This window comes from Coenobita brevimanus, chromosome 78 (genome assembly GCF_032717465.1).
Source record: "Coenobita brevimanus isolate Jiangsu-jjx chromosome 78, ASM3271746v2, whole genome shotgun sequence".
In the NCBI taxonomy this organism is placed as follows: Eukaryota; Metazoa; Arthropoda; class Malacostraca; order Decapoda; family Coenobitidae; genus Coenobita; species Coenobita brevimanus.
Genome location: NC_137031.1, coordinates 25,516,597 through 25,533,457, shown reverse-complemented (window position 1 = coordinate 25,533,457; position 16,861 = coordinate 25,516,597). Strand labels below are relative to the sequence as shown.

At 42.5% G+C, this 16,861-nt stretch overlaps 1 protein-coding gene across 1 annotated transcript in view; it reads right to left on the bottom strand.

Moving 5' to 3' along the window:
- The window catches only part of LOC145408762 (1,5-anhydro-D-fructose reductase-like), a 117,141-nt gene extending 107,863 nt beyond the window's left edge, over positions 1-9,278 (bottom strand). Inside the window, exon 1 of the mRNA XM_080279416.1 lies at positions 9,119-9,278. Coding sequence (XP_080135542.1) covers positions 9,119-9,278 — 160 coding nt within the window. The remainder of the gene's footprint in view (positions 1-9,118) is intronic.
- Between the last annotated feature and the right edge of the window lie 7,583 nt (positions 9,279-16,861).

Below are 16,861 nucleotides of genomic sequence, written 5' to 3'. Positions count from 1 at the left end.
ATAGATTTTTATATACAAGTTAGGGTTTATTAATCATATAATGCCACTCAGGGAGGAGTGAGGCCGATCACTCTCGCCTACACATCGGGGCTGAGTAATCTGTCCTCAGGCCAGTACGCTCTTGCTGGGGAAGAAAGGATTGGATGATGGATAAATGGGTAACAAAATATTATGGACAAAGAAGATGGGTTATGATATCGATCTCATCTCGTTTTCGTTTTTAAAGGCTCCAACATGCTTGCATGTGTCGGCCTTGGTCACCTAATGGCGGCTCTCCATGCTGCATGATCCATTGCAGCCTCCCTGTTCAGTCCCTTAACCCTAAGGTCACACTTAATGACCTCGTCCCATGTCTTTCTCGGGCTACCCCTCATAACCCCACTCCCAATATTAACACTTCTCACCTTCCTCACCCAACTATCATCCCCCATCCTCTCCACATGTCCAAACCACCTCAATCTACCTCTCCTCATCACAACACCAATACACTCCAGTCCCATCCTACCTCTCAACTCTTCCATTGTAAACCCAGCCCCTCCAGTCCTTGGACGCAGGGACGCACTGCGCATCTCAATCACAAAAATTTTTAGCCTTGTTTAATTTGTTACACCTGAAAGTTTGCTTTATTATTGTTATCCACAATTATCTCTAATGAGATCCCTTTATTTTCTATGTGCAGTGCAGCTGACCTGTGTTAACTATTACTTATTCTTATTATGGGCTGTATAATAGTTTACAGTGAAAATAAACTAACTCTGAAAGTTTGCATAAATTTGGCATAATTTTGTCACCCAATAGCATAATTTTGCTGGTTTCAGCATAATTTTAAATGGAGTCTAACATAATTTGGCAATGGAGTTCTGGTAACACAACCCTCACCACTTGCCTACAGTCAGTTTCTCCGTAGCAATCATGTTGGGAGCATGCACTGTTTTTGCTGATACTAGAATGACGAGAGCGATACTTCTGCTCCTAGCCAACAAGGGAGGGCTTCACGAAGCAGAAGAAAGCTTTCTTTTAGCTCAAAGCTTTGTGACTCCGAGAAAATATGTTTACGAGTAATCACTACAGTTTTACATTAAAGATAATTTTTATTACAAGTATAGAGAAACAATTTATAATGGTAACGGCAATAGATAAATTTGTATTCCCTCATTACCACCTTTAAGTCACCCACTCACTCTCAGTCAACCTCTCACTTGCACACACACACACACACACACACACACACACACACACACACACACACACACACACGCAACTAGCAACATCATCACCACCACCATCATCATTTATTGTGTTGCTATTTTTTCCTGTTGCTATTATTTTTATTGCGTATTTCATATTCCTATTGTGTTTTTCATATTACTATACTTAGTTGTAGCCAAAACTACTGAAACTTTTACTATATCAGAGGATATCCATTGTTATAACATTACTTACATTATTATTTTTGCTGCTATTAGTATTACCATTATGTTTCTCCTGCTATTATTGTTACCGCATGAGTTCACCAAAGTCTCTGTTTGTGTTGCCGGCGCGAAAGAAGGAGTGGATGTACTAACACTACCTGAGACGTGTTGTGTGAATGGCTTGACTTATGAGTCATCATGGTGCACAGTCTTAGAGGACAGTTTATGCTACCTGTACTTGCTCAGTGTCACAAATGCTCCACTAAAACTTAAAAGTGGTGTAAAGATTGGAGACTTCCTAGTATACCCAGCAGCCGTAAAGGTGTGCCAGGATTCCTCAATTCCTACTATTCAGACTGATGATAGTACGCCAATCGGTGTATGTACTATTAACTCTACGGGATCTGCGCCGACATATTCACCCGATATGGTCTCACATCCCACTTCCACAGATTTCCCAGAAAATACGCCTCAACTCCTCGGCCTTCTGACCTCGTACAGAAATGTGGTTGCCTTACCCGGTGAACCGATGGGTAGAATTTTCTGTTGGATACACTGTCACTCAGTAATGCATTAAAGAAATACCATAATTTTCTAGTAGGCAGAGTTCTGTTCACAGTTTGGTTAATTGTCAGATGGCATTGGTAGTCACTGAATGTGAGGGCACTAAGTACGGGGAGTTTCTATATCGTGTGGAGGGCGTACTAGGACTGTAGCGACTCTGATTTCCTGGAGTCGGTGTTCCATTTTTCTGATACAACAATGCACTGCACAGATGATGAGTAGAAAACCTATGAAAGCGATAACCACAGGGGGAAACACAACTGTTGGATGAACCCAGGAACGGCTGAAGGCCAGAGAAAATTGATCCATAATAAAATAACTGCCACTGAGGAATGTTAGCATGCACAAGTTAGGGGAGGTGGTGGTAATGTTGGCAGATGGTAGGGTGGAAGGCATGTCGAGTGGTTGAAAGATGTCATAGGAGTGTTTACGGACAGCTTGGTGATAGCGAGTGGCGTAAGTGATGATGGACTCTGATTTGACGGTACATTATTATCATCCTTGGTATCAGTACCTATATGGTCCAATACTTACTCCAGGTTTACGAGTATATTAGCCCTCTCAGGTGCAGGTGGTTTGAGTCATTAGATTGTTTAACAACCCATAAAGTGCACCATGACACGAATCGGGTAAAAAAAAAAATACTAAATTATGACACACATCGGCGGGAAACTTGTGTCCTCCTTTGTTTGACACAATGTGCATCATGGTGCGTTGTACAAGATGGTATTTAACCCACCCTGTCCCGTCGACGTATGGGTACGTTACAATGATTTGCATTTGCCAGTCCCAGCGACGTACCGGTACGTCGTGCAATTGCAAAGTGCATAATTTCAACAATTTTCCAATTTCGCGCTTGATTTGCGGTACGTATCCTCGCATGACCTTCCCCTACCTGCCACCAGGCGAGGACACTCGGCGACCCTGCGTGACCCGCGCTAACCCACCACTTGTCCACTCACCTGGTAGCAACGGTCCTGCTCAGACATGGCTAAGAGAGGTCTCTCAGAGGGCGAAATTCAAGCCGCCCTGGACGCCTTTACAGGCGACAGTGATTCCCCACTGGACGACGAGGTTGTGGATAAAGATTATGTGCAGCCAGAGGAGGAAGAAAACACCAGCAGTGATGAAGAAGTCCCGTCTCCCAGGAAGCGGCAGTACATGACTTACCGTGCTGCTAGAGAGGGGCAGCCGGCCAAGAAACCACGTGGAACATCCTATGCCCATCCCCAACATGATTTGGAACCAGATTTTGATGACGAGGACGAGGACAAGGACCCATGGGACGTGCTCCCACGTGGTATGGACGTGAGGTAATCACTTATCGTGGCCCAGAGTGCACCCCACGTCGGACGAGCAGGTATGGGCCTAGTATTTTGTTTGGGGAGTTAGGAAGTGCCGTGGAGGGAGTGGGGAGTGAAAGGGAAAGTGCAGGGAGTATTAGGGAAAGTGAGAGTGATGTGAGTGAGTCATTGCTCTCCCTAGGTAGTGTGAGGCGGCGTAGTGTATCACGTGGGCGAGTGCGGGTACGTTCAGTATCACGTGGGGTTGTGATGGAGGGGGAAGGTGGGGAGGAACCACTCCCAAGCACGTCTTATGCTCCCCAATATCCCCTAACACGTGGTCGAGCTAGGGTGCATGAGAAAGCATGTGGTGTTGTCATGGAGGGGGAAGGTGGGGAGGAACCACTCCCCAGCACGTCTTATGCTCCCCAATATTCCTCTACTTCATCCCCACAACCCCCTAATGTTCCTCAAGGCCGTAAGGGTAAGGGAAAGGGAAAGGGTAAAGGCAGAGGGAAGAGGAGTGACAGTGGGGAAGCCCTCCACACTCCTCCCCCACCTCCCCCACCAGGATCTCCTTCCCACCCAGACGAAGGCGGTGATGGGGATGATGGGGACGAGGGATTTGTGGGATGGAATTGGGAGGATGGGAGTGATTTTTCTCCCTTCATTCACCCCTTCACTGAGCAAGGGCGCTCTGGCTGCATTGCTCCCGGAATTCACTGTACTTCCACCAGGTTGGATTTTATCCACCTGTTTTTTAGTGAGGCATTCATGGAGCAAATTGTATACCAAACCAACCTTTTTGCAAGCACCCAGCTCCTTGAGAGTGAAAGATTGGGAACAAGGAGTAGGCATTCTATCATATATGATTACCCTGTCTCCCTTTCAGAAATGTTCCTATTTTTTGCCCTGGTCCTTTTGATGGGTATTATACGAAAGAACAGAATTCCTGCTTACTGAGCAAGGGACCCTGTTAAGTTTACCCCAATATTTGGGCAAGTGATGAGCCGTAATCGGTTTCAACAAATTCTAAGTCGCCTGCATTTCTATGATGCTCATGATCCTGCAAATGTGAACGACACTGATAAAATGAGGCGAATTAGGTTGGTCTTTGATCACCTGAGGCAAACCTTTCGTTCGTCATTCTATCCCTGTAGAGACCTCGTCATAGACGAGTCTCATGTTGTGGAGAGGTAATATTTCATTTAGGCAGTATATACCCAGCAAAAGGCACCGTTTTGGGTTCAAGATCTTTGTTATGTCCGACTGTAGGACTGGATACGTGCAAGACATAGTCTTGTACACCGGTGCACAGACAGACATAATAGAAGATCGAAGTATTGAACTGTCGGGAGCAGTGGTAAAGACGATGATAAAAGACTACCTTCATCGTGGTCACGCCCTCTACCTGGACAACTGGTACACTAGCCCTCTTCTCCCTCGTTATCTTCACACGCATGAAACGGGAGTCTGTGGAACCGTGAAGGTGAACCGGCGTCACATGGCCAAGGTAGGGTGGAAACTTGCAAGGAATGAGGTTGTCTTCTTCAAAGCCAACAACATCCTTGCAACTGTGTGGAACCACAATAGAGAAGTAAGCCTCTTGTCAACGGTTCACCGCCCCTTGATGCACAGTACTGATTCCGTAGATTACCGTAGCGAGAACAGGCGTCACATTTGGAAACCTGAGTGTGTCATGGACTATAACATAAACATGCGCCTGGTGGACCAGTCAGACTCCATGATATCGACGGTAGAGTGTGCCAGGACCACGATGTTATGGTATAAGAAACTGTTCTTTCACTTGCTAGACATCACTGCTCTGATTTGCTACCACCTTCACGCCATGACAACAGGAGTTCAGGAAACCTTTGAAGGGTTTGTGAGGGAGCTCACAAGAGAGATGTTTGCACGTTATGCTGTAGAAAGGCCCCAACATCGTACCCGCACTGCCCCTATTGCCCAAACTCCCCTGAGAATATCCGGCCACCATTTCCCCACTCCTATCCCTCCCCAGCCAAACAGACCTAGGCCCCAACGCAGGTGTCACGTGTGTAGCAATTCCCGGGTGAGACTCACGACACAGAGGAAGGACACCCGCTATGAGTGCGTTGAGTGTGACTTGGGTCTCTGTATTCACCCATGTTTCAGCAAATATCACACATTGATGCAATTCTGATATGGTGTGAATGCGACAGGACGCTGAAACTATGAAGTAAATGCGGCAAACAGACGCTCAGTGAAATTATCAGTCATGTTGATCTCCAAATATTAGTATAAAGTGCATACGGATATAACATAAGTGCAAAAACTGTATGTAAGTGTATAAATATGCTGTAAGTGGAAACATACATAGCGAGGGTTTTATGATGCGATATTCTGTCGCTCAGTGCAATAAATACGGCCCGTAATTATATAATTATTATTATTGGAAATGCTTACGGGTATAATATAAGTTCAAATTATTGTAAGTGCTGAAATATATTCTAAGTCAAATATTCATAGCGTGTGTATAGAGATGCGATATCCTGACGCTCTGTTGAATGAATAAGGCCCGTAATAATGAAAATAGAAGTCAACAAGTGGGAAAGTGTGTAATATATGTGAAGAATTAGTATATAAGTGTTTGAGTATTATGTTGGTCGAAACATTCATTGCAAGGGTATTTTCATGTGATATTCTGACGCTCACTTGAATAAATAATGCCAGTAACTATGTACAGTGCAGTATAGGGGTGTAAACGTGTGTAATGTAAGTGGGAAAGTATAATTGGAGTGAATAAATCAAGTAGAAGATGAAACACCAGTGTTTGAGATTGTGGTTTCTACGTGAATATGCGCTAGCATATCGCTAAATGCCCTCGTAATGAATGTAAATAAATGAAAACATTTACAGTGGTGGAGGAAAGGTTCTATGTAAAGGGAAAAATAATAGGAAAGTGATAAAACAATTGGGTATGTTGAAATACGAGTCATAGCGAGTGCGCTTACTAAGCTGATGTGTGCTAAACTTATGCTGCATGTCATCATAATGAACGAAAACATCTGAAAACACTTACAAATAGTAGAAATTGGTAAAATGTCATTGAAACAGAAGTATACAAGTAGAAAAAATGATATATTGACTGATACAAGAAACTTAGCATATAGCATGTTATGACTCAGACCTAACTCACCATGCTCGGGCGATGGTACAATGCTTATTTTTCATATATGTGTGTCTGAAATCCATTATATTGTTACTGTTATTGTTTATTAGTTCAAATTCAATAAATATAGAGGTGTTGTGAGTTGTTTCTCCTTACCATAGAAAACGTGAGCGCCTGACACGTCAAAAAAAGAATACGATACCTGGCACGGGGGACCTCACCTGTTCCGACCACTTATAGACCACGGTAAGCCCTTTCTTGGTGATTTTCCTTCGTTTCTCAACCTAAGCGGAAGTTTGAGCCAAAAAAATATTTTTCCAAAAAGGCTCGGGACTGGGGGATGTTGGAGGTGCGGAAAACCTCGGGACGTGACGGGTTAATGACTCGATTGGAGTCCGTGCATGAAAAGGTTAGTTAGGCTATTACTGTACTTGCATATACCGTGTCAGTAAAGAAAATCATAATAACAATTAATACAGTTTTTTCTATTCAGTACTACCTCCATATAGAATGTAAGCATGGTCTGAGAAGTCAATATAAATTGCTACCAAATGACATTCTGTACACTCTGATTTGCCATGTGCCATACGATTCTTTTTTTGTTTTTATTGATCTTTATAACAGGAACTGGGACGAAGGTGTAGTCCCCAATAATTCGAAGAGGGGTATAGTCCTCCCACTTCCTAAGACAGGTAAGGACTATTCTAATGTTTCTAATTATTGTGCCATTTGTTTGACATGTGTATGCAGACTGTTTGAGATGGTTAGCATGAGGCTCATTGGTATCAAGAGAAATATGGTTTTTTCTCTCCTTCACAAAGTGGGTATTGCAGAATGAGGTGCACGCCTGACATCCTCATCTGGCTTGAATCAACAATCTGTGAAACTTTTGTTGCTACCCAGCATTTGTGTGGCTGTGTTTTTCTACTTGGAAAAGGCATTCAGTATAGCATGGTGCCTCGGCATCCTGAATCAGTTGCACAGTTTCGGGTTGCAGGGTCGCCGGCCATTGTTTTTATGGGTCTTCTTGTCTAACTGAAAGTTTCAGGTCAGTGTGGGCTCGTTCCTTTTACCCCCTCGTGTTCAGGAGGAGGGTGTTACACAGGGAAGTGTGCTAAGCATCCCCTCGTTTGCTATAGCCATCAGCGGCATAGTAGATTCTTTACCAAAGGGAGTGTCTTCCTCCCTTTACATATATGACTTGAATATTTGGTTTTCTGGTTAAAGGATGACTGCTGTTGAAAAAAGAATGTAGTTGGTGTTAGACAGGGTCGCCAGTTGTGCGGACCAGAGAGGCTTTTGTTTTCTGTCAACGAAAACTGTAGTTATGCATTTTAGACAAAACAGGGGAATCCACCCAGACACTAAATTGTTTCTGAGTGGGCATCGTCTCCAATGCGTGGAGGAGATTAGGTTCTTTGGTTTGACATATGACTGCACGTTGACTTGGGTTCTGCATTTGAAGCTTTTACGAGTGTCCTGTGTGCAGGCTACGAATTTGATGAGGATGTTGTCTTACTTTTCGTGGGGTGTTGACCTCATGACACTACTGCACTTGATAAATGCCTCGGTGGGATATAAACTTGCATGTACCACAGCTTAGTGTTTCCACTCCTGTACATCCTGCTGGTTCGTGACTGGTTACTTTTGCTTTCATATCCTCCCCGATTCATAGCTTTCTAGTGGAGGCTGGTGTTCTCCTCTTAGATCTGCATCATAAGTCATTGATCATTCATTGCTGGAACCGCAATTGACCTCTGCCATACTCACTAAGGCCATTTATGTGTTTCAACAATCATTTATTCATTATTACGAATCTCATCCTCACACTCTGATACAGGGTTCAGGATCAGGCAGATCATGGAGGAGTTCAGTCTTACAGTTGCGGCCGTCTGTGCTGCTAGGGTCCCAAGGATCGATCTTCGGTTCCATCCAACAATAAAATTCTGCAGAGTTTTTGCTGGCATTAAGTCTTCGGTCTTTTCCCAGGCAATACATCAATTATTCTTGGAAGCTTATCCCTTCATGCAGCTACTGTCCCTGTCTATACAGACGGATCCAAGACGGCCACTGTGGTCGGGTTTGGAATGGTGTTCCCAGATTTTCTGAGGGGAGGTAGGCATTCTCTAGATCCATCTGTCTTTACTGCAGAATTGTCTGTGCTCATTCTAGCTCTTCAACTCATTTTAGCACATTCACGCAGGTATCTTACAATTTTCAGCGACTCCCAAAGTGTCCTTTTGGCTATTGAAGGATTTAATCAGCTCATCCTCTGGTCTTTGCTGTTTTTGGTTGTCGTTTCTTGATTGAGAGACTGGGGTAAATTGATCCAGTATTGTTGGGTACCTGCACAAGTTGGTGTGATGGACAATGATAGGGCGGATGCTCTACCTAAATCTGCCTCTTCTCAACTGCCCCCTGTCAACTAACCACTTCCTGCTACCGATATCTCTCCTCCCTTTAAGTTGGCGGTTCGTGCTTGTTAGCAGAGACAGTGGGATGCTGTCACTAATAATAAATTTAAAGACTTTCTTCAGAGGGTGATTATATTGAGGGCTCTTTTCTTCATGCCTCAGCAGTTAGGGTATGCCACACTGAATGCGATGAGCAGGGAGCCTTGAGAGGCGAGGGATGAGGCAATAGAATAAAACTAAATCCAGTGTGGGTGGCCACACTGAATGAGTGGGGAGGTTTGTCACCCTGCTCACCCTCCTCCATGCTCATCATTGCGCAATCCAACTTCTTCCAAAATGTTGCGAACTGCCTAGCAACATCCCCAGGCATGTCTACACTTATGAACAGCTTCTGACTATCTGTTGCCCACGAGGATACAGTGGGCATCACATTGACGTTCACCTCGCCACTCATCGCTCGACCCCACCTCCCCACTCGTCATGTTCAGTGTGGCCGTAGTAGAGGTTTCTCCAAATATGTAGGGGGACGGATGGTGCCTACTGTCTGTTCACCTTACTTGGTGAAGCCTCTGGCTAGCCGACTGATATATATATATATATATATATATATATATATATATATATATATATATATATATATTGTTACATAGCCTATGATTTCATCATCCTTTGTATAATTCTAATGTACAGTATGCTGCATGTTTGATCACGATTCGCCACGTGGCTTGCATAGTGACCAGGCTTGCGTGTTCTACCTTACTCCCCCCTTCTCCCCTTATAGTAGAGTAAGTCGTTCTTTCTGTTGTTCAGAGCAGGAGTGTTAACTCTTCGTCCTCTATGCCTTCATTTGCGCGTCCCTCTTACAAGTTGAATCAAGCTCTGCCGGCCCCTATATAATGAGCTCAGTCTCTACATTAGTTGCCACTTAGATCTACTCCTCATTCTGTTCACACATCTATCCTCCCCTGTATGGTATATTATTATTTTTGTGAGTGCTCAGGAAGTCTCCAGCCATCTAGCTGCTGTATAATTTGAATATAAGTGTTATTACCATTTTTCTTGTACTGTGTAGCATAGGGGGTTGGTTCGTGGGCCTGGTAAAGTTCTTACTGTCAGCCAGTATTAGTAATATTTTGTATCTGTAATAATATTATATCTTGCTTTAACTGAGCATTATCCGGTTTTCTCATTCTATCAGGGCTGACTTAGATAAATTTGCTCTTGCTAAATTCGTGTTAATAGAGGCTATTGCAGGTAACCATATATGTAACCTGTTTTGCCATTACATTATCCTTATGAGTCCTGAATATTTAGTTGTTAGTTTGAGCATTAAACTTTAACTTGTAATTTTGCCTGAGTCTTTTGTTTTGAACCTGGAACTTTGCGGGACAGTAGTGATTTTAGTATTCTCACTTGAAGTGTTCATTATCTCTCTCTGTTCCGTAACATAAATTTGGCGACCTCTTATCAGGATATTCAGGATATTATCATAAGGATATTGCTTGATATTTTGTGATTGTGATTTATTCATGATGTCTACTATTACTACTCTTGATGAAGCCAAAGATTTTTTTGTCAAATGTGCAAACAGTGTGTGATGTAGAAAACAGAACAAAGAATGAACTTAAGCTTGTTGCTCAACAATTGGGAATTGCTGTTCGCTCTCATCATTCTAAAGATCAATTTGTTGGCATGATTAACAAAAGCTTGTTCAATGTAACTCCTCCAGATGAGCAAACGCAGATTGAAATAGCTAAGTTACAGCTAGCCCTGCAGGAGGCTCGTGCTAAGGAAGCTGAGTTTCAGGCTCGTGCTAAGGAGGCTGAGTTTCAGGCACGTGCTAAGGAGGCTGAGTCTCAGGCTCGTATTCAGGAGGCACAGGCACAGGCACAGACTCAGGCACAAATTGAACTTGCTAGGATTCAGGCAGATCATGAGTATCGCATGAAACAAGGTGGAACTGGATCATCTAGCTCTGATGATTTTGATGTGGCTAAAAATGTTAAACTTGTCCCTCTTTTTAATGAATCTGGTTTAACAAAGTATTTTCAGTTGTTTGAGAGGGTAGCTACAGGTTTTAATTGGCCCAAAAAGTATTGGCCAGTACTCTTTCAGAGTGTTCTCACCGGTTAAGCTCAAGTAACTTATGCATCTTTGCCTCAGGATCAATCTGATAATTATGATGTAGTTAAGAGCTTGATTCTTAAGGCCTATGAGCTTGTTCCTGAAGCCTATAGAGTAAAATTTAGGACAACTTATAAGCAAGATAAGCAATCCCATGTTGAGTATGCAAAAATCAAAGATCTGTTAGAGCAGTGGTTAAATTCTAAGCATGTAAATTCTGATTTTGATAAATTTAAGCAGATGATTTTGCTGGTGGACTTCAAAAGGTGTATTAATAAAGATGTAAGCCTATATCTTGATGAGAAAAGAATAGATAATTTGTCTGATGCTGCAGTTTTAGCTGATGAATATGTTCTCACTCACAAGAGATATTCTAAAGAAAAAAGGAAAGCTGAGAGTAAGTACGTTGCCTCTACTCAGAGTACAGGTAACAGGAAAGAGAATAAAGAAGATGTTTCTCAGGAAGTAAATACCAGCTCCACTTCTAGATTTCAGAAAAGTAACTGTACTTATTGTAGTAAGCTTGGTCGTACTACGGAGAAATGTTTCAGGAGACAGCGTGAACAAAAAGGAGTCTTTAAATATTCAGTCAATTGGTCTAGTGTCCACCCTTGAGAGTTCCCAGAATTCTTTAACCGAGTTAACTGAACCTGCTTTGTGGGGTAAATTAAATTCTCATGATGAAGCTCCTCTTTTGAGCAGTAACGTGGGTGACACTCTCAAGAGTTCATGTGCTAATTTCCTGTCTGATGGTTTTGTCAGTCCTCTGGACAGTAATGACAGGAAATCAGTTAAAATATATCGAGATACAGGTGCTTGCCAATCCCTTATGCTGACCAGTGTTCTAGGCTCTAATGTTAATTCCTCTGATGAAACTGTAATCTTACAAGGTGTAGGGAATAATTACTTCTCTGTCCCTCTGTGCAGAGTGAATTTAGTGTCTGGTTTTGTTAATGGTTCCGTTATGGCTGGGTTGGTTGAGACACTCCCAATGTCAGGTGTAACTTTCTTACTTGGAAATGATATTGGTGGAAGTCAAGTGTGTCCAGCTCCTCAGTTGTCTAGTGAACCAGTGACTGCGCCCCAGGATTGTGATGTCCCTGATGTGTTCCCTGCATGTGCTGTCACTAGGGCTAAGTGTAAAGTTACTGGTGACTTAGAGGATAGTGATGATGATGATGTTATCCTAGCTGACACTTTTCTTGCTAATTTGGACCACTCACCAGATGAGGCAGTACCCCGTAGTGTTGATAATTTGTCTCGTCAAGAGTTGGTTGAGTTGCAGGTTGCTGACCGAGCTGAAAGGTCTAGCTAACTCTGATTGCAGTGAGGAAGAGTCAGCTGGTGCTTCTACTTGTTATTATATAAAGTCAGGAGTACTTATGAGAAAGTGGAGACCCCCAACAGCATCAGCCGACTGTGAATGGGAGGTTGTACATCAAGTTGTCATCCCTCGTGTTTGTAGGCAGGATATCATTAGAGTGGCTCATGATTCCAGTTTGGCAGGACACCTTGGAGTGAGGAAGACTGTGGAACGCATTTTGAAACACTTCTGCTGGCCAGGTATCTTCAGAGATGTTTCCTGGTATTGTAACTCTTGTCAGACCTGTCAAGTTGTGGGGAAGTGTAATCAGACCGAAAAGGTTGCACCTCTAGTTCCCATTCCTCCTTTTGAGGCGCCATTCACCCGTGTGTTGGTGGATATTGTGGGCCCTCTTCCTAAGACTTCTTCAGGATTTTCTTATGTGTTGACCCTGATTAATATGGCTACTCGTTATCCTGAAGCCATTCCACTTAGAAATATCTCAGCAAAGAACGTGGTTAAGGAAATGCTAGGGTTCTTCACCAAGTTTGGTCTGCCCAAGGAGGTACAGTCAGACTGGGGAAGTAATTTCATGTCAAATGTTTTCAAGCAGTCTCTGAAAGAGTTGGGCATCACCCAGATCACGTCTTCAGCTTACCATCCCCAGACCCAAGGAGCGTTGGAGAGATATCATCAAACACTCAAATCGATGCTCAGGAAATACTGTTTGGAACATCAGAAAGACTGGGATAAAGGTCTTCCATTCGTTGTATTTGCCGCAAGAGAATCTCCAAATGAATCACTGGGCTTCTCACCCTTTGAACTACTGTTTGGCCATGAAGTAAGAGGACCCCTTAAGCTACTCAAGGAATGCTGGCTGTCGGAGGAAGATGACATCAACCTGCTGGAGTATGTGATGAAGTTCAAATAATGGCTGTCCACTGCTTTACAGCTGGCGAGAGAGAATTTAGGAGCTGCTCAGGAGAAGATGAAGACTTGGCATGATAAGAAGTCCAGGTTACGCCACTTTCAGCCAGGAGATCAGGTTTTGATTCTGCTACCGGTGCATGGAGAACCTCTTCAAGCCAAGTGTAGTGGTCCTTATTTCGTGGAGAAGAAACTCAGTGATGTCAACTATGTCATCGCCACACCAGATCGAAGAAAAAACAATTAACTTTGTCACATCAACATGCTAAAGTTATATCACAGGCGGGACGAAAATGACCCAGTCTGCACTGTAGCTGTTCCACCCGAGTCTGCACGTGAAGTTCTCCCATGCAGTATGAGCCTGAGTGATAGTTTGGGGAAGAATCCTGATATCATGAATGATCTCCAGACTAAGCTTTCTCATCTAGCTCCCGAGGAAAGGCAGGAGTTTTCGGCATTACTGCAGGAGTACCCGCAAGTGTTCCGTGCCACTCCAGGAAGAACCACTGTTTTGATGCATGATGTCGATGTTGGAGACACAAAGCCAATTAAACTGCCTCCTTACCGTGTGAACCCAGTGAAAGTACCTCTCATCCAGAAGGAGCTTGGCTACCTGTTGGACCACAAGATGATTGAGCCCTGTCAGAGTGAGTGGAGTTCTCCTGTCACTCTAGTCCCTAAGCCAGGTGGGTCACAGCGGCTTTGCATCGACTACAGACGTGTTAATCAGATAACCAGAACAGACACTTACCCTCTCCCTCGCGTGGAAGATTGCATAGACAAGATCGGAAAGGCTAGGTACATAAGCAAGTTTGATTTGTTAAAGGGATTCTGGCAAGTACCTATGACTGAACGTGCTAGGGAGATCTCATGTTTTGTAACACTAGGAAAGACTTTTGCATGTTCTGTAATGCCATATGGTATGAAGAATGCACCAGTCACTTCTCAGAAGCTCATGAATGTTGTAACAGAGGGTTTGGCAGGGTGTGTTATTTATATTGATGATTTATTAATCTTCAGTGACAACTGGAAAGATCACTTATGCCATGTCAGTAAATTTCTTGAGCGTTTGGTTCAGGCTAATCTTGTAGCTAATTTATCAAAGTGTGAGTTTGGTCAAGCTAAAGTTCAGTACCTTGGGTACGTAATTGGTGATGGACACGTTGCACCACCAGGAGCTAAGGTTCAGGTTGTAAGTGATCTTCCCAGACCTAAAAGTAGGAAAGAGCTACAAAGATTTTTGGGAATGGTAGGTTATTACAGGAGATTAGTTCTTAACTTTTCAATTCTTGTATCACCACTTACAGACCTACTGAAAAAGGGAGTTAAATTTGTCTGGACCGATAACTGTGAATCCTCTTTCAGCAAACTTAATGCTATCCTATTAAGTCAGCCAGTGCTCGCTACTCCAAATTTTGCTAAGCCTTTTAAGATGGCTGTTGACGCAAGTGATACAGGAGCTGGGGCTGTTTTGCTGCAAGAGGATGATCAGGGTATTGAACACCCTGTATCTTATTACAGTAAGAAGTTCACTCCACCTCAAAAGAACTACTCCACTATTGAGAGAGAGCTTTTGGCCTTGATTTTGGGTTTACAGCATTTTTCATTTTATTTGTGTTCTGGTTTTGACCCCATAGTCATTTATACCGATCATAACCCACTGAAATTCCTTAGTAAGTTTAAAGATGAAAATCAGAGATTGACAAGATGGAGTCTACTTCTTCAGGAGTATTCATTAGACATACAACATGTCAAGGGGAAAGAAAATGTTATTGCAGATTGCTTATCTAGACTTTAGACAGATTGTTTTAGAGTAATAAGAAATTTCCTTTGTAAATTTCTTTTTCTTTGTGGGGAGGTGTTACATAGCCTATGATTTCATCATCCTTTGTGTAATTTTAACGCACAGTATGCTGTATGTTTGATCACGAGCGTGTTCTGCCTCAGTCCCCCCTTCTACCGTTATAGTAGAGTAAGTCGTCCTTTCTGTTGTTCAGAGTAGGATTGTCAGCTCTTTGTCCCCTCTGGCTTCATTTGCGCGTCCTTCTTACAAGTTGTATCAAGCTCTGCTGGCCCCTATATAATGAGCTCAGTTTCTGCATTATTGCCACTTAGATCTACTCATCATTTTGCTCACATCTGTCCTCCCCTGTACAGTTATTATTATTGTGAGTGCTCAGGAGGTCTCCAACCATCTAGCAGCTGTGTGTAATTTGAGTATAACTGTTGCTGTATTTTTTCTTGTACTGTGTAGCATAAGGTTAATTCTTAGGCCTAGTGGGGTTTTTGTAATTTATGTGGGGTTCTTGTTGTTATCCATCATTAATAATATTTTGTATCTGTAATAATATATCTGGCATTCACTGAGTATTATCTGGTATCTCATTTTAACAGGGCTGACTTAGATAAATTTACTCATGCTAATTTCGTGTTAATAGAGGCTATTGCAGTTAACCATATATTTAACCTGTTTTTTGCCATTACATTATCCTTATGAGTCCTGAATGTTTTGTTGTTAGTTTGAGCATTAAACTTTAACTTGTAATTTTACCTAACTCTTTGTTTTGAACCTGGAACTTTACGGGACAGTAGTGATTTTTAGTATTCTCACTTAAAGTGTACATTTTCTTTCTCTGTTTCGTAACAATATATATATATATATATATATATATATATATATATATATATATATATATATATATATATATATATATATATATATATATATATATATATACACACACACACACACACACACTTGAAAATGTCCCACTTTTAGCTCGGGTAAATCTGGTCACTTTACCCACAATCCCATCCACTCATACTCAGACGACTCAACACTACATAGTTCATTCACACTCAGACACCCATTAACAAAGTCTAATTCTCTACCTCTGAACTCAGTACAGCCATGTCCATAAATCAAGACCTATCTACGATCAGTGAATGGGGACAAAACAACCTTGTCTCTTTTAATGCTAGAAAAACTAAATATACACAATTTACTAACAGACAGATATTGCCAGATTCGTACATTACCTTCAGTGCTACTAATAATCCCATCTCCAAAAGTATTGAAATTCTTGGCGTCTCAACAATGCCCTTAGCTGGACCTCTCATGTTAGATCACTTGTTAAAACCGCCTCAAAGAAACTTGGATTATTGTGCAGAGTCCATATCTCCTTCGCTGATGAGCAGTTAGCTATAATTTATAAGAGTTATATGCACTCTCAGCTTGAATATTGCTCACCCTTGTGGAATGGATGTGGAGAGGTTGCATTAAAACAACCAGACAAAATTCAGAACAAAGCTGTTAGAACTATTAACAATCCTGTCATTACAAATAAACTACCTCCCCTGCAAGTAATTAGGAATGTTGCCTCCCTTGCATTATTTTACAGGTACTTTTATGGCAAATGCTCATACGAAGCTGGGTCCATGGTCCCACCTCTCCATGCCTTCCCTTGTGCTACACGGGCATCTTGTTGCGCTCATGACTGGAATGTCACTCAGCCATATTGCAGAACTTCTGCTAATCAGAATTCTTTAATTCGAACTGCATCTCTCTGGAACTCACTTCCCCAGAGTTGTTTCCCTCCAAATTTCAACCTACAGCTGTTCAAGTCTAACTGTTACAGAATTTTATGAACAGAGGACACCAGTAATCTGGTGTATGGATTATT